General features: G+C 35.4%; 1 protein-coding gene across 1 annotated transcript; it reads right to left on the reverse strand.

The window, feature by feature from the left end:
* Positions 1-6,011: 6,011 nt before the first annotated feature.
* LOC127121332 (transcription factor TGA2.3) lies at positions 6,012-9,591 on the reverse strand. The gene is made up of 11 exons (XM_051051857.1): positions 9,364-9,591; positions 9,178-9,281; positions 9,031-9,110; positions 8,494-8,703; positions 8,016-8,075; positions 7,871-7,930; positions 7,580-7,657; positions 7,439-7,490; positions 6,808-7,079; positions 6,452-6,700; positions 6,012-6,323 (listed from the first exon to the last, which is right to left on the reverse strand). Exons 1-11 carry the CDS (start codon positions 9,426-9,428, stop codon positions 6,177-6,179), a joined length of 1,377 nt encoding a protein of 458 aa, XP_050907814.1. The 5' UTR covers positions 9,429-9,591; the 3' UTR covers positions 6,012-6,176.
* Positions 9,592-19,181: the final 9,590 nt, after the last annotated feature.

Here is a 19,181-nt window from a genome sequence, read left to right on the forward strand (position 1 = left end):
ACACAAAGGACCGATTGATGAGAGATAGAGTAATTAAGGAATATTGTAATGTACGATGCCCTTAAGTGAATTATAGAACATATATTATAAGATATGGGCCATATACACTTGAGTGAGCTTTTTAGCTTGCAGCCCACACAAGTGGTTCTATAAATAGAACCCTTGTGTAGAAGCATTGTGGAAGTTGCAATTTCGTTTCTCTCTCTCTCTCTCTCTCTCTCTCTCTCTCTCTCTCTCTCTCTCTCACACACACACACACACACACTCACTCAAAGCCTTCATTCGTAGCAGCTAGCACTGAGATTTAAGGAATCCGTTCGTGTGGACTGAGTAGAGGCGTTGTCATTGTTCAACATTCGTAATCGCTCCGTAGATCTGCATCAAAGGTTATAATCGCCACAAGAGGTAACGATTCTATCACTGATCATGCTCATTCGTAAGGATCATTAAAGGAGAAATTTTAAATTCCGCTGCGTTTTGGATCGCCCTTCTCCTTCATTTACACCGAGCTGATCTTAGAAACCAAGAGAGATTTTACACTGGGATGATCTTGAATCAATAGAGCTTTCAACCCGGATGAGCTCAAGAAATATTATGGAGATTTTTAGTGACTAACCATAAGAAAGCTTTTACAATGACGAAGCTCACAAACCAAACAGAGACTTAAGACTAACCCTCCAAATAAAAATAAGAGCTTTTAAATGGTTTAGCTCTCAACCAAAAGAATCACTTCATAAAGAAGAATAATTTACTCAAGAGAAAACTCTACTCTTGGTAAATTTACAATAAATTCTACTCTTGGTAAATTTAAAAATATACTTTCACAGAGAATAATATCCTCAATGAGACTTAAGAACACTCTCGAAGCACTATGGCTAACATATGTGATAAAGGCATGCAAGATTTAGAGAAGTTATGAGAGAAATCAATAGTGAGACTTTTTAACTTTTATGGATGATTTAAAATGATAGAGAAGCTCTATATTTATAGGCCAATAAATTATGTAAATTTGGAATCAATCCAAGGGACAAATAAATAACCTAATGATTTAGGCAATGCAAATAATCAATTGATGTTGCCCAAAATGAAAGGTTTAAATATTGAGTCGTTACCAATCATTAATAGTCTATCGTAATGCATTAGAGACTCGATTACGAATCATCTAATCGATTAGATATATAATCTAATTGATTATACAATTTTTACAAAAGTTTTTCCTAATAAAGTATACAATCCCCTAATCAAATAGTTAGGCTAAACTTTTTGGGGGTGATTTTAATTAAAAAGTGAGACGTTTTTCTCTGTGTGTGTGTGTGTGTGTGTATGTGTGTGTGTGTGTATGTGTGTGTGTGTGTGTGTATGTATGGGCATGTGTACGTGTATGTATGTGTGTGTGTGTGTTCCCGAGAGAGAGAGAGAGAGAGAGAGAGAGAGTATGTGTGCGTGTGCGTGTTTGGGTGTGTGTGTATGCATGCGCGTGTGTGTGTGTGCGTGTGTGTGTGTGTGTATCTTTGCATGTGTGTGTGTGTGTGTGCATGCATGCATGTGAGTGTGTATGTGTGTGAGCGTGTGTATGTACGCGTATATGTGTGTGTGTGTGTGTATTCACTTCTTAATATGCGCATCTTGTGCGAGTGTGTATGCGTGTGTGTGTGTGTGTGTGTGTGTTAGTGTGTGCAACTGCATATACGCATGTGTGTGTGACCGCGTTTGCGTTGTGCATGAGTGTGTGTGTGTGTGTGTGTGTGTATTTGTGTGTATGTGTATGCGTGTGTGCGTTTGTGTGTGTGTGTGTGTGTGCTAAGTTTTTACACTGAGCTGATCTTAGAAACCAAGAGAGATTTTACACTGGGATGATCTTGAACCAATAGAGCTTTCAACCTGGTTGAGCTCAAGAACTATTGTAGAGATTTTTAATGACTAACCATAAGAAATCTTTTACAATGACGAAGCTCACGAACCAAACGGAGACTTAAGACTAACCCCCCAAATAAAAATAAGAGCTTTTAAATGGTTTAGCTCCGAACCAAAAGAATCATTTCATAAGGAAGAATAATTTACTCAAGAGAAAACTCTACTCTCGGTAAATTTATAAATTGCACTCTTTGTAAATTTAAAATTATACTCTCACCGAGAACAATATCCTCAATGAGACTTAAGAACACTCTCGAAGCACTATGGCTAACATGTGTGAGAAAAACTTGCAAGATTTAGAGAGGTTATGAGAAAAATGAAAAGTGATATTTTTTGACCTTTTATGGATGATTTGAAATGATAGAGAAGCTCTATATTTATAGGCCGATAAATTATGTAAATTTGGAATCAATCCATGTGACAAATAAATGACCTAATAATTTAGGCAATGAAAATAATCAATAGATGTTGCCCAAAATGGAAGGTTTAGATATTGAGTTGTTACCAATCATTAGTAGATTGTCATAATGCTTTAGATACTCGATTACAAATCATCTAATCGATTAGGTATATAATCTAATTGATTAGAAAATTTACAAAAGTTTTTCCTAATAAAGTATACAATCCTCTAAATAAATAGTTAGGCTAAAAAAATTTCTCGGTGATTTTGATTAAAAAGTGAGATGCTGTTCTCCCCCCATCCTCTCCTCTCTCTCTCTCTCTCTCTCTCTCTCTCTCCTCTCTCTCTCTCTGTGTGTGTGTGTGTGTGTGTGTGTGTGTGTGTGTGTGTGCGAGTATGCATATGTACGTGCATGTGTGTGTGTGTGCATGTGTACGCACGTGTGCTTGTCCGTGTGTGTGTCCATAGGTGTGTGTGTGTGTATGTGTGTGTGTGTGTATGTTTATGTGTGTGTATGTGTGTGTGTGTGTGTGTATGTTTACGTATGTGTATGTGTGTGTGTGTGTGTGTGAGTGTGTGTGAGTGGGTGTGTATGTGTGTGTGTGCACACATGTGTGTGCGCGTATATGTGTGTGCGTGTGTGCACGTATATGTGGGCGTGTCTGTGTGCGATTGTGTATGTGTGTGTGTGGGGGTGGGGGGGGGGGCGCATGTGCGTGTGCGTATGTGTGTGTGTGTATGTGTGTGTATATGTGTGTGCATGCGTATGTGTGTGTATGCCTATGTGTGTGTGTGTGTGCGCGCGTGTGTGTGAGTGTGTGTGCGTGTGCGCGTATGTGTGTGGGTGTGTTATCCATAATACTTCCAAAAATTCTCTCGTGTCTTTACAATATAATGATCACTCAGACATGCATGAGATTATGCGAGCTTTCACACTTCCTCTCTTTCAAATTTTTCTATCTTTATTTTTTATTTTAGCATTGCTTGAGTCATCTTGATGAGGCATAAGATATCTTCATTGTAATTACCATCATTTGAGATGTTAAAAGTTTAACCCACCAATGATTATAAACCCTAAGTCTTCACTTGAGAGTCATTGAACTATAGTGTTGACTTTGAATAAATTTATTCATCTTTATTCATAAGGATAACTTAATCAACGATGTCATCATCAAAACATGTGTGTGTGACCTAATTTGAGTAGTTGTTTGACTTCAAGTGTTGTCATCATCAAACCTAAGTAGCTACTAATTGACTTATTGTCCATAAGCTTCAACATCTTGGATCACTTCTTATTTATATCTGCAAGCACCTAGATCCACACCATTTCTCACTTATCTAGTGAACTTGGGAAATGATTTGTCCAACCATAGTGTCTAACTGAAGAAAAGTCAGTCAATATAGAAAATCATCTCCTCTATAATTCTAAGAAGAACAGGTTTTCCCTTGACCATTTTTCTGGTCATGGAGTTAGGGAGAAATTATCCTACTAACCCTGCAACTCAGGCCCAAGAGAGTCTCAATAAATACCTCAACCTCATGATTGAGGAAAGGGCTCGAATTTTTCAACAATAAAAAAACCACAAATAATGCTTCTTACCAATATGCGTGGGCTAGCCGTAAACACTAGAAAAGCATCCCAGACACCAAAAATACCTTACAAACATAGAGCTACCTTATTATAAATTTTTAACAAGTACACATTTTTGTAGCTTGCCTGTTAGATCTAAGTTTTCATTATCTATGAATATCACTTGTACAAAAGGATCTAAGTTTTCATTATCTATGATTATCACTTGTATAAAAGGACACCGTAGATTTTCTAATTAGTGGAAAACTCAACAATTTCAGATGGCTTGTCATTGGAACCTGGATTGTCATTGGAACCTGGATTAAGGGTAAGCAAGGATGACCCATCATCATTGGAAACTTGATTAAGTGTAAGCGATAATGATGCTCCAAACCAATATAAATCTCGGTGTACACTTTCTTTTTTATTTATTTTTATAATATTTGTGTGTTTTTATGTCTTATTTGCTTTTTAGTTTGTATGTGATTAGGATTTGTTTTACATAATGATTTAATGTTTAAGATTAGATTTGTGTTCGATCTAGTCTACTAAACATATTTTTTTTAATAATTATTCTAAAAAGATTATAATTATAGATTATTATATTAATTAATCCGATTATATCGACTCTGGCTGATTAGTTATTTCATCATCATCTTGTTATCATTGATTTCATCTCTACATTAATTCGATTACGTATTTAATGTCATCATGTGCTTCTTAACTATGATTTTGAAAATAACTTTTGTCTATTCAACCCCCTAAACCCACTTATGATTTTGAAAATAACTTTTGTCTATTCAACCCCCTAAACCCACTTAACATTTAACTGCCTTCGGTCGTTGGGGCTATAGCATGTTGAACCTTTTTCGAGGACTGAAACAAACATCGGCAAGATAAAGCCCACCATGAGCCGTACTCTCCATGGGATGATATGTTGACGAGATCGCTCACCTAGGAGGTCAACTTGGCTTGAAATCAGGAAGGTTGCTTAGCAGTGAGTCATGCGTCAAGTTACGATAATGGTCACTGATAGTATCCAAACAAGGGAGTGATGGCCATGATGATGTAACATAACAATTATAGCGGTCACACAGCAGTTGTAAATGGTTACAAATCCATGAAGCACTGTGTAAAGGGTATCTCTATACATAGGGCTGCTGCAATTCTACAACACACTCGAATCAAATATTCATTGATAGTAAGGTGACAAATAGTGCAATTTCCACAAATTTAATACAACAATAATAATTTAAAAAGTTTGAAACCAAGACGACGACAATGAAGGTTAGTTCAGACAGATTCTTCTCTTAAATAGTTAAATTTAAAAAAACATTTTAATTTCCATTGATCAATTTTCAACTATAAAGTGTCATCAATTACTCCTCCCTCCTTCTAAAAAAAAACTATATTTGTTCTTAAGAAAAAAAAATTTAAAACAATTAATTTAAGTTCTTTCTCAAAATGATAATAAAATTATTCAAAATCAGTTTTCTATCACCATAGCATAACTAAAAATAGTTCTTTCTCAATGCTGCTAATGACTATTTTTGTTTCTAGGAAAGCAAATAGGAGATGACAGATATGGGTCAGTTTGTTTTAGATTTTAAAAAATGGATTTTTTCTTTATATTTTTGAAAATGGATTCTACAAAAATGTTTTTTAAAATATTATAAATTTTTCTAAATTTGATTTTTATAAATTAAAAGATTGAATTGTTCATTCTATAACATAAATATACATTATTGAAGATCAAAACATAGTCAAAATCACAATTTTTTCAAAAAGTTGTATCTAAAAAATGATTTTTATGAAAAACTATTTGAAATAGCTTCAAAATTAAGTGATTTTTTGAAATTTTGATATACAAAAAAAAATTCGATAAAATGATGAAATACCTCAAATAACATTTTAAGAATAACTATTCAAACTAAAGTTTCATTTGAAGCTTTTATGAAAAGTTTTTTTGTAAATTTTTTTTACACTAAAATATGTAACAATATAAAAATCATTTTTAAAAAAAACAAAAACAAACGAGTCCATAAAGACATGTGGCAAATAAGTGCTGAATCTACTAAACTATAGTACGTTTTTAAGTTGTATCGATTCTTTAATTAAATCAGGTGCTCCAGAAATAAGGTTTTATCTCAGTATAACAGATTATTAACAACGCTCTACACTTGAGGGTCACAGTATTTGATCACTGAGTTTCTATTACACAACTAACACAAATAAATATCCAGTTAGTATTAGAGGTAACATAGAAAATGCACCATAGCTAGATCAAGATGATTACTCCCTTGGGCGAGCTAGCCATAAAGAACTAAGTGCTCTTAGTCTTGAAATGTAATCATTTCGGACAAGGAGAGCCCGAGCCGTCTGGCGCGTTGTCAAAATTCTTTGCAACTGTTGCAGAGTTTCTTGCTTCAAGAGGTCAGCCTGAAAACACAATGCATGCATCATAACAATGTTTTCAGATATATTGATTATTCAATGAATCTAATAAATAAATTTTCTCTTATAAATAAGAAGAGTACTAAAAATGAATATCTATATATATATTTTACCTGATGAAGGAATTCCTCGAGTGATGCAAGCTTGCTCATTGCAAATGCCATTTGGCCCATGTAATCAGCAACATTTCCAGAACCAGTGCTAGCTACCGAAGAGGTAGAAGAAAGTATTTCTAAAAGAGATTGTTTCAATACTTCCATGCCTTGTGATAATGCATCCTCAGCCTGCTGTGTAGACTGCTGCAGATTACAAATTCCCACCATTTGATTTTCGGTTAACGGCTCCAGATGGCTCTTGACTATCTGAATCACAAAAGAAACAAATACGAGGTTCAACAGATTAAGAGCTTGGCCTTATATTATAACTCAGATGACAAGGTCAAAAAAGTACAGTTGAATTGATCACTCACCTTAAGAAGTTCTGATGAACGGAATGCACCGTGCCAAATAAAAAATCTTTCTACCGGTGTCTTCCACAGCCCATAAAGCATGTGAAATATATCTGCCTTTGCCCCTATTTTCTTTAACCTGAATAATTCGTTGTAATGTGACATAACACCATCAACAAGAAGATGCAATTCATTGTCACCCATTTGAGAATTTAATGCAGATCTTAGATCATTGAGCAGACGTTGGTGCTCGTCAACCCAGTGCCCATATTCCAAATCAAATGCCAAGGCACCTGAATGATCAATAAGCACCATTGGTTTCTATCATGACGCATATTTGAATAGGTTAACTCTAATAAATCACACAGATTGTATGCTTAAAAGGGACTAATGAAAATTGGGAAATCAATATAATCCATGTATGACTTCACTGCAAGTTTGCATGAATTTCTGTTTTAAATACGTCATTTCCATCTTGCAAGTAAATTGAAAATGAAGACTATCTAACTCCTCTTTTTGGTTTGTTAAGCAAAATTTTAAAAGAAATAGCAAAAATACATCAGTTATACTAATGTAAATAATGTATTCATTATGTTTCATTTTTCATTCACACACAAAAAACAAGCATTGCATGAAATAGCATTTTTGTAACCATTTCCAACAGTCGAATGACCTTGATCTCCAGAATTTGCAATAAAGATGCCCTGCATTAGAATTCACAACTATAAGGAAAAAAAAAAATCAAAATGTCTGTAAATATCAAGTGGAAATGGAAATCCACAACTAAATGCACCTGTTGACGTGCTCGTTGAAGCTCTTGCTCTAATTGCACAAGCTTGACTCGGCTGCTCTCCAGCTGCTGAACATAAGCCTATTTCAAACCAAAATCCATGTGTCATTCAAATATCTTAGAATCTAGTGTAAAATAAAACAAACATTACATCATTCTATCATAGTTTTAGTCAGAATGCAAATATGTTAACTAAACTATGATTATAATTCAAAATATGTTACCTAAACTATGATTATAATTCAGTAACCAGTTGGTCCACACAAAAGGTGATATACTACTGAGACCACTTACCTTCTTCCGTAATCGGCTCTTCCTTGCCGCCTCGCGATTCTGAGCAAGTCTACGAAGTGTCTAGATAAAGGGCATCCAAATCAGGAACTAGCTACAAGATGTTGAGAAATTTCTTAGCAAAGTAGAAAAAAATATGAAGAAAAACCTTGTGATCTTCAGCTCTGAACTTTGTCTGATCCTTGGAGTGAGCATTTCCTCTATTGGACTAAAACAGTTAAAGAAAACTATTAGATGTTAATATAACACACTACTCATCCAAAAGAAACACCTTTTTCATAAAACATTAAAAGGGCACTTGTACAAAAACTAACAAAAACAATACTCAACTTGATTATAAGTGAAGTATATTTCTCACACAGCACAAGCATGAAAAAACAAAACAAAAATATATATCCAAGAAAAAGATTGAGCTGTTTAATGGTTTGTAAAAGTTAATTTTGATAGAGTTTCATAGTAAAACAATTGAAACTGTAGGAAGATCGTAATCAACTATATGCGTGACTTCAAAGATAGTTATGCTTAAACCAAATGTTTTGAATAAATTGACAGCTATACTCATTGTTTATATGTATCTATGATAATCTATAAAAGCTACATAGTGAAGAAATGAACAGGTGACTCACTTGGTGTTTATCATCAGTATCAATATCAATATCAGTAGAATTATCATCAGTCTGTTGGCTATTATCAGCCATTCCAGAATCAGCCCAATTCTCAACATGACTATTCCCCAAAGGCAAGGAAGTTATTCCCTTGCTGTACATCAGTTGCTGCTGCTGCCCTGCTTCCGAACATCCTGCGCCATTTGAAGCTATCTCCGCAGAACCAACATTCTATGAAACACACAAAGTTTAATCAGAAACAAAAAAAAAAAATAGAAAGATAAACTTGCTATTATAACATATATTAAATATCCATAGCAAAAAAACTCCATTAATGATCAGATTCAACTTAGAGGGCATACAAGCTGAGCTACCACACACAGCTAAAAGTTTTCATAAATTATTTATTAAAGTTAAACCGTAACAAAATAATGATTCATAAAATATTTATTAAAGTTAAACCGTAACAAAATAATGATTCATAAAATATTTATTAAAGTTAAATTGGTCACAGTTCTACTAATAGTCCTCCAAAGAGAAAAGAAGAGAATGATGTACCGTATTGATTGTTGTTCCATAATGCATGTTACTAGCACCAATAACAAGATTGTTGGACTTTACACTGTTAAACATACAAGCTGCAAAAAACAGTTTAGATTGGAAATAATATTATTATTTTACATAAAAGAAGAAGTTAACTATTACTTGAAGTTAAATCAAGAGCATCTTGTTGTTGAAAGAAAGGAGAACAATGGTGAAAATCTCCAAGATCAGAAAAGCGCATCTGGTTTCTATTTATATCGTCTCCCCTGTTACACGAAAACAGAAAACAATAATATGCCATGGATGATTGTTGTTTTCAAAGAGAATGCAAAAACAGAAAATACATACCGAAGTAAGAAGGACTGGTGGCAATAGAGTTGAGAGTTTGATTGAGCAGTTTTGAAGGTTTGCATATTTATTTGTTTGTTAGTAATGTGTATGTTAAGAATGTTTCTAGTGAAAACACATAACGTAGAGAATGGTTCTGGAGTAGCAAAGTAGTAGCAGCTGCAGCAGAATAACCAAGAGAAGAATGAGAAAAAGAAGTGAAGTAAAATGTTTAAGAATAGGATGGCGTATTCCTTTGTATCAAGTAGACTAGTAGTACTATAGATTAAGAGCAAGAGGATATATACGCCTCGGAAAAAGTGAGAGTAATATACCGGGAATAAAATAACAATAAAAAGAAAAACAAGTGATAAAAATGATGTGATAATAATATAGTCTAAAAATTACTAAAAAATTTATCATTCCATTTATTATTTTTTAGAGATTACTTATTATGCATTAAAAAGTTTTACACAATTCATCACCCCACCCCGTTTGTATTATTTTATAGATTTTTAAAATAAAAGTCAAATTTGTTTCAACATTCAACGGTTATGATTAACTGACGGTGTAAAATCATTTTATATTGTTGATGTATTTCAATTAAATTCTATTTTTTATTAAAATTAAAGTATAATATTTTGAGAAAATGATGATGCATTGACCGTGTAAATTTATTTTACATTTTCAACCAATGACGATCATGCATCCCGCTAAATTAAATTAAAAATTTTAAAATAATTATATAATATGACAAAATGATATATTCCTATTAGATGACAGTGTAAACAAATTTTACACTGTGGGTGCATCACCGATTAAACCTAATATTTTATAAAATTAAAAAAGAAATCATCCGATATTCTTTAGTTTTTTTTTCACCCATTTTTATTGTCTCTAATTTTATCAAATTGTCTACAAGTTATCTAATTCCTTTATTTTTTTCAATTAAATATTATAATAATAGTTCAAAATGATTCGATGGTGAGGATCTGCACTTTATTTCATCCCGTAGATTTCTCACTGAAAATTACTAGATTGATTATCTGTAATAACTCCGTGTTAAGGAAACTATATTAGTGGTAATGGGATTGGGAGCCTGGGAGGTGTTTAATATATTTAAAATATAAAGCGTTATTGGTATCTGACTCGGGATTTTATTTTTCCAACATCACATTCACACAGACACAGTTACACACTGTTCAATAACCCTCTCAATCTCTTCCCCAGAAGACGTCTCCTTCATCTTCTTTCTTCTCTTTATTTCTATTCCTACTCCTACCTCCTAACCTACCTACACACTTTTCCTTTTCTTTTTCGTTTTTCTTCTCATCAAAACTAGCTGCTGAATTTCCACTCAACAAACTTTCATTATCTTATACTCATTCATCACTTGGTTTCATAAAACGGACACATTCCATAAAGATAATAGAATATCCGTTACTCAACCAATACCAAATGCGATACACGCTAATAACATCTAATAACTTAACACGTCATTTTTACTAATCATATTATATCGTTAATTCATCTACTAAATTCTAGTTTAATGTAAAATACTATTTATAAAAATAATGTCACAATAAATTATTATTTAAATTTTCAATTGTGTTATTTAATTAATACTTTTTTTTATTTATCACAATTAACTCTTAAACGGGACAATAAATTATCCGAGTCTATGATCTAACATATTTAAGATTCATCTCAATCAAGTTTAAGTTAGTGTAGTTTATGTTTCTTATGCAAGCAAGAATAAATATGTAAATGAGAGGATGAATAAATGGTGTTGAAAGTGAACTGATTTCATTGAAATAAAACTGAAAGAATACAATGGTTTCATGTAGCTCCTTGGTTAAGTGACCAATTCAACTAGCTGGCTTAGTTATTTAGTTGCTAAGCAACTAATCACAACCATTTAACCACATATAGAATACTAATCATTATGAATTTAAGCACACATTAATTTTAGCTATTATCATAATAACACTTATCTATCTACAATGTCCACTATTATCATAATAACACTTATCTATCTGCAATGTCTTTGTGGATCCATCGATTAGCTGCAATTTTATTGGGATTTTGTAAAACTTCAAACATTTCATTCATAATTTGCTCTTTTACGAAGTGTAATTAAATTTTTATGTGTTTCCTCCTCCAATGTTAAATTGGATTATTGGCCAAAGTTATGGTTGCCCTTTCTGTTAATTATAAATGTTTCGTTCACCAACCAAAAATGGATGAGGTTGGTGAATTAGATGTTTTGAATCAGTGATGTTGATCTCTATTACGACGACACATAGTAGACTTGCATGGTTAGCACTCCAACGCCCAAGTCAGTTTAAGATTCAAGATGATTATAGTGAAAAGTGGAAATCAGAAAATGTACCTTGTTTTCTCGTGTGAACTAATTTATACCTTAGGCCACATGGAGTGGATTTGAGATGAATTGAGCCTTAACTATTTGGGTTTTTGGTCGACCTAAAATAGTTGCCCCAAAGGCTTTGTCAAGCAATGAGTGAGCCAATAAAGCCTTTAGTGATTGTGGTCGTCCTCTAAGACATTGTTTGACGTGAGCTAGAACTGAAATGTTTGGAATCACTTGAAAGAGTAATAAGGAACAATCACATTAAAAGCATTTCCAGCATTAGAGTGTTTCACTACTTGCTTCTGACACGTGGAGTGATGCGACTAGTTAGGGCATGACGCAGCTTGTAGTACACTTGAATGTACTCAAGTTTGCATGTATCCCGAAAGAGAAATCTTGCAGTTGATTTTGTAACTCGTTTCTTTAACTAATCTGAGTCGTCCAACCCCTCTCGCCTATAAGTATGAGAAGTTGAGTGTTTTGAAAACTTTTTGCATTTTTTGGCATTCAAGCTCATTCACATACACTTTATTGACAAACATTTTTGCCTCTTCCTTCCTGAGAGCATTAATCAAGACGATTGCAGTTCCCTGACTAGAGTTTCGGCGCTTCATCAATCTCACTCAACCAGGTACCCTCTGTTGGAACAAAATTGGTTTATCCTATGTCCCTTAGGTTTTGATGATAACTTTAAAGAACAATTGGGTTTACTAATGTGTGTTCAAGTGTATAGGACCACAAACTAAAATTTCATATAGAATTCAAGTATTGGTTATGACTATGAACATTCAATGAGAAGCTTGAAGATCATAATCTAATGAATCAGAAGTTGAAGACCGGACTCTGAAGAAGACATCTTCTGAAGAGGTCAACGTCTGAAGATCAAAGTCTGAAGGAGTCATCCTTTGAAGACCAAACTTTGAAGAAGTCTGCTTTTGATGATCAGAATCTTAGCCAGTCAAAGTGCAAGGACCTAAATGACACTGATTGGTCACTGTTTATCTCTGAACATACTTTGTCACTTGAAGACCTAAGCTTTGTTTTCTTCATAGAGTCTGTTGAGATACAACTGCTAATTCCTTTTGTAGCATAGGGTTTTCAAAACAGCCTTCACCTAACTTGACAAATTGGTGAAACATCTCAATATCTCTTTTGAAACTTCTCAAAGGACTCTATCGTACTGCATCTTCAATGAATTTTCTTCTTCTCTATTTAAGGAGCTAAAAAAGGTTAAAAACACATGCCAATATACACCATTGACATCAAATGAGAAGTTACTCTGTCAACATAAAAGCACAAACTAAACTTAGGATTTTTTATCCTTTTATATCTTAGAAATCCTTAAGTCTTAAAAGTGTCGATTTGTGTTGTATTTTTCATACACCTATGATTGTAAATCAAGTGTACTTTCCCAACAATCATTTATTTGTTAGGTAGACTGTAAGAAGTCTCTTACTAAGTGTTTGAGCATTGAAAGTCTCTTGCTTGCATGCTTGAGAAAAGGAAGTTTTTTACTTGTGTAAGAAAAGGAAGTATCTTGCATGTGTGCTTGAGAAAATTGTTATCTTGTGTGATTATAGTGAAAATCTCTTGTAAGTATAAGTGGACTGGATTACTCTCGAGTTATGAGAGGAACCAGGATAACTCTGTGTGTTATTCTTCTTTCTTGCATATTTTATCCGCTGCATATCTCTGACTGAATCAGATTCTAAAACCTTGTATTTATAATCTAACTTAAGAGTCTAAGAAGAAAGAAAAAGTTAACACAATTAAACCCCCATTCTTGTGTCTTTTTCACCTTCAATTGGCATCAGAGCACGATCTGTGCTTAACACTTAATAGTGGTGCAGAAAAGATCTTGAGAAAAACTTATTAAACCATGTCTGGTGTTTTTGAATCTGGGAGTGGTATTCTTACTCCATATGCCACTATAAATCATGATTATAGAAACTTGAAAAAGAACAATTATACAGCTAGACCTCTAACCTTCAGTGGAGACTCTACTAATTTTGAATTATGGAAGAGCGAGATGTATACTCATATCATAAGCCTTGATGATAAGTTATGGGATATTCTAGAAGATGGAATTGATATTTCATTAAATGGAGTTTGAATGGTGTCTGATAGAAAAACTCTCACACTAGCTCAGAAAAAGTTATATAGAAAACATCATAGAGTTAGAGGCATCTTGGTTGATGCTCTACCTCACTCTGAGTACATCAAAATCATTGATAAATCTACTACTAAGACCACTTTCAAATCCCTATGTACCACTTATGAAGGGAATCAACAAGTTCAAGAAGTTAAATTTAACCTTATAGTTCAACAATATGAGTTATTCAAAATGAAGGAGGATAAAGACATTGAAACCATGTTTTCTAGGTTTCAAGTTCTTGTATCTAGACTTCAGGTTCTGAACAAGATCTACACTACATCTGATCATATCAAGAAGATTATTATGATTCTTCATGTTAGATACAGACCTAAAGTAACAGTTATACAAAAGGCTAAAGACTTAAATACATTAAGTCTTGCAAGTCTTATCAGTAATCTTCAGATCCATGAGATTGAGCTCAATGGAGATGAGCCTGTCAGAAATTCAAAGCCTCAGGCCTTAAAATATGTTGCTAAAATTTCCAAGGCTCCTCAAGTCTGGGAGTCTAAAGAAACTTCTCATGCATAAGGTTTTGAAGATGACTCCAATGATGAGTGTAGCGGTAAATTCATGATTGTAACACCCCGATAATAATATAATGATTATTTAAATTAAGTTAATAATATATTTATTAATTTAATTAGATAATTGGATTATTATTATTATTATTTTGGAATTATTATTATTATTATTATTGGAATAATAATTATTGGAAAATATATATAAGTTGGAAATAAGAGAAAGAATCCCATTGGAGTAAAAAGTTTTTTTACGTGAAAAACAGAGAAGCGATTGTGAAAGAGGAAAAGGGCAAAGAGGCAGAGCAAGAGGAAAGAGGTTGAAGAAGGGAAGAGCTGAAGCTTAAAGATTCGCCGGATTAACTCAGGTAAGGGGGGTTTATCGTCGTTTAATGGGTATTATGGGTTAGCATGTAATGGGTAGTGATAAACCGTGAATTGACCCTAATTGGGATTTGGAATGCTGAGAAATTTTGATGAATAAGTTGTGTGAAAACTGTAATTGAATCGATAATGGTGTGTGTCGTAAATTGCTGGACGTGTAGCTTTTTACGGAATTGGAATCGGAGGTCCGGAAGTCCTCCAACGGCGGGAAATGCGGAGAATTCTGCATTCTGCCTTGTGTTAGCGCAGGAACAGCTTCTGTCTTGCGTTAACCGGTTAACCCAGGGTGTTAACCGGTTAACACTGTGTTGTATTTTGAATAATTGCTGTTTTGTCTGCGTTAACCGGTTAACCCAGGGCGTTAACCGGTTAACACTGTTGTGATTACTGAGATATTGCTGTTTGTGCTGCGTTAACCGGTTAACCCAGGGCGTTAACCGGTTAACACTGTTAAGTTTTGGGCAGGAGGCGTGTTTGTGCTGCGTTAACCGGTTAACCCAGGGCGTTAACCGGTTAACACTGTTGCAGAGTGGAAAATTGGTGTTTTAACTGTTGTGTGCCTCTTTGAGGGTTGGCCTATGTTGGCATATGATGTAATAGGGATTAATTCCCGCTGTTTTGAGCAGTATAGGTATTAGTAGAGTGTGCTAATACTGTGGTTAATTAATTGACATGATATAATGTGTTGATACATGTGTTGATGATGTATGATGGTATGCATAATATTGTGAATGTATATGTTATGCATGTGTTTGTGAATGGACTGTTTTATGACTTAGAGTGTGAGCATATGTCCATTGTGAATTTTGTTGTGATGTTGCATTGCTAGGTGATTAGCATGTATATTGTGGCCTTTATGGTGGTAGCTAATTCCCATGGTGAGGAATTAGTGAGTAAATTATTGTGAATTGTTGTTGATGTTTGCATGCTAGGTGATTAGCGTGCATAGCATAGCCCTTGGGGTGGTAGCTAATTCCCATGGTGAGGAATTAGTGAGTGAGTCACTAGGTCTCAAATGAGTGGGACTAGTGAGCTTGGTAGTCGTATCTGGGTTTGATCGGTGAGGTTGAACTATATGTTCACGAATAGTCGGTACTGCATGCATGGAGTCTCATTGCATAATATGTGTATGGCGTATAACATGAATGGATGTATTCCAATATTATACGTGTGTAGTATTGATATTGAGTATGAGTATGAGTTGTGTTGGTATTGAGTATGATAGTTGAATTGATGTGCCGTTACTGATTAGGGTGATTAATGTGTTATTTACTTAACATTACATGAGATTTTATAATGCTTATTATATCGATTGAGGAACTCACCCTTACAACTTTATTTTCAGGTAACGAGCAGTGATTGAGTAGAAGTTAGTCCTTGGAGTCTAGTGTAGTTCCTTAGTGGGTCATGCTCTGATAGATGTAACATCGGGACGGGATGTTTTACTTGTTTTTCATTGATGATTGTTGAATAAGCTTACATGTATTGTGTTACATGTTTGTATTGATGTTGGATTTTATTCCGCTGCGAATTATGCAAATGTTTTATTTGATTAAATAAATGAGCATGACAGGATAATTTGGAACATGGTGTGAAGTGTTTATGTGACACCCTTAAATGGCATAATTACTCTGATTTGTATAAGTTGTTTTAATTAAATATTTGGGGTATTTTAGAAGGGTGTTACATTAGTGGTATCAGAGCATAGTCGGTCGAGTCGAGTCGTAATTATTTTGTTCCCCGTACGGGATAGGTGTTGTGTGACCCTATCAGTACTTATTGTTTTAGTTTGTTGGGTTTTCAGAATAGAGATGGCTGGAAGAGGTAGAGACGATGCTGCGATTGCTGAGGCTCTGGGTATGCTAGCTGGAGTACTTGGAGGGAATCCGAATGTTGTAGGCATGGGAGCTGCTCGTCAATTGAGTGAGTTCCAGAAGAACAATCCTCCAATGTTCAAGGGAGCATACGATCCAGATGGTGCTCAGAAGTGGTTGAAGGAGATTGAGAGAATCTTCCGAGTGACTGAGTGTGCCGATAACCAGAAGGTCAGGTTCGGTACGCATATGCTGTCAGAGGAAGCTGATGATTGGTGGGTTGCTACCCGCACTGAATTGGAATCTGCTGGGAATACTGAGATCACTTGGGCTGTGTTCAGAGAGAGATTTCTGAGGAAGTATTTTCCAGAGGATGTCAGAGGAAAGAAAGAGATAGAGTTCTTGGAATTGAAGCAGGGTAACAGGTCTGTTACGGAGTATGCTGCTAAGTTCACAGAGCTGTCAAAGTATTACACTCCCTACAATGAGGCTGCTGGAGAATTTTTGAAATGTGTGAAGTTTGAGAACGGGTTGCGTCCTGAGATCAAGCAGGCTATTGGATATCAGCGGATTAGAGTGTTTTCTGACTTGGTTGACTGTTGCAGGATTTTTGAACAGGATTCCAAAGCCAGAGCAGAGAGCTATCAGCAGAGGGTTGATAGGAAAGGCAAGAATCAGAATGATCGTGGAAAACCGTATGCAGCTGGCAAAGGTTTTCAGAAGCAGAGTGGGATGAAGAGGCCTAGTGGGGGAGACTCTAGTGCCCCTGTTAAGTGTTACAGATGTGGTCAGGCTGGACATCGTGTCCATGAGTGTACCAGTGCTGAGAGGAAGTGTTTCAAGTGTGGAAAAGGTGGTCACTTGGCTGCAGAGTGCCGGTTGAAGACTGTGACTTGTTTCAACTGTGGAGAAGTGGGTCATATCAGTCCACAGTGTCCTAAGCCAAAGAAGGAGAATCAGTCGGGAGGCAAGGTCTTTGCCTTATCGGGTTCTGAGACTTCTGCAGATGATCGTTTGATCCGAGGTACGTGTTATATTAATGGCTTTCCTCTTGTAGCTATTATTGACACCGGTGCTACTCATTCCTTTATATCTTTGGATTGTGCTGTGAAACTTAAGTTAGAGATATCTGAGATGCATGGTAGTATGGTGATTGATACTCCTGCGAAGGGTTCAGTGACTACTACTTCGGTTTGTTTAAATTGTCCTTTGAGTATTTTTGGTAGAGACTTTGGGATAGACCTTGTGTGTCTTCCACTAGTGCAGATTGATGTTATCTTGGGTATGAACTGGTTGGTGTTTAACCGAGTTTCTATCAACTGTTTTGATAAGACTGTGATCTTTCCTGAGATTGAGGAAGGAGAGAGTTTGTTTCTATCAGCAAGGCAGGTGGATGAGGCAGTAGCAGATGAGGCAGAGTTGTTTATGCTGTTAGCGACTTTGGAGGCTAAAGATAAACTGGTGATTTGCGATCTAGCCGTGGTGTGTGATTTTCCAGAGGTGTTTCCTGAAGAAGTGAATGAATTGCCGCCAGAGCGTGAAGTTGAGTTCTCGATTGATTTGGTACCTGGTACTAGACCGATATCGATGGCTCCGTACCGTATGTCTGCTGTTGAGTTAGCTGAATTGAAGAGTCAGTTGGAAGAGCTGTTGGATAAGAAATTTATTCGTCCGAGTGTGTCACCGTGGGGTGCACCAGTGTTGTTGGTTAAGAAGAAAGAAGGTACTATGAGGTTGTGTGTGGACTACAGGCAACTGAATAAAGTGACGATCAAGAATCGGTATCCTCTGCCGAGGATTGATGATTTGATGGATCAGTTGGTTGGTGCGAGTGTGTTCAGCAAGATAGATTTGAGATCTGGGTATCATCAGATACGTGTGAAAACTGAGGATATTCAGAAGACTGCTTTCAGAACAAGGTATGGACATTATGAGTATTCTGTAATGCCTTTTGGTGTGACTAATGCGCCTGGAGTATTTATGGAGTATATGAATAGGATTTTCCATCCGTACCTAGACCAGTTTGTTGTGGTGTTTATTGATGACATTTTGGTGTATTCGAAATCTGAAGAAGAGCATGCTGAGCATTTGAGAGTGGTTTTAGGAGTTCTACGAGAAAAGAAGTTATTTGCTAAACTTTCCAAATGTGAATTTTGGTTAGAAGAGGTTAGTTTTCTTGGTCATGTGATTTCAAGAGGTGGTGTTGCTGTTGATCCTTCTAAGATAGAAGCGGTATCTAAGTGGGAAGCTCATAAGTCTGTTGCTGAGATTCGAAGTTTTCTTGGTTTGGCTGGTTATTATAGGAAGTTCATTGAGGGATTTTCTAAGTTGGCGTTACCGTTGACGATGTTGACTAGAAAAGGGCAAGCATTTGTTTGGGACTCAAAATGTGAAGAAGGTTTCCAAGAGTTAAAGAGAAGGTTAACTACTGCTCCTATTCTGATATTACCGAGTTCGTCGGAATCATTTGAGGTCTACTGTGATGCTTCGTTGTTGGGTTTGGGTGGTGTGTTGATGCAGAATAAGCAGGTTATAGCTTATGCTTCGAGACAACTGAGGATTCATGAGAGGAACTATCCGACACACGATTTAGAGTT

This window comes from Lathyrus oleraceus, chromosome 2 (assembly GCF_024323335.1).
Source record: "Lathyrus oleraceus cultivar Zhongwan6 chromosome 2, CAAS_Psat_ZW6_1.0, whole genome shotgun sequence".
Taxonomy (NCBI): Eukaryota; Viridiplantae; Streptophyta; class Magnoliopsida; order Fabales; family Fabaceae; genus Lathyrus; species Lathyrus oleraceus.

Bases quoted from the DNA above. Each gene is read 5' to 3' on its own strand.
- LOC127121332 (XM_051051857.1), bottom strand. From the start codon at position 9,428: ATGCAAACCTTCAAAACTGCTCAATCAAACTCTCAACTCTATTGCCAC. The intron at 8,076-8,493 runs GTGAGTCACCTG...TAACTGTTTTAG, and splicing joins ATACTGATGATAAACACCAA to TCCAATAGAGGAAATGCTCA. The intron at 6,701-6,807 runs GTGAGTGATCAA...TTTGTGATTCAG, and splicing joins GTTCATCAGAACTTCTTAAG to ATAGTCAAGAGCCATCTGGA.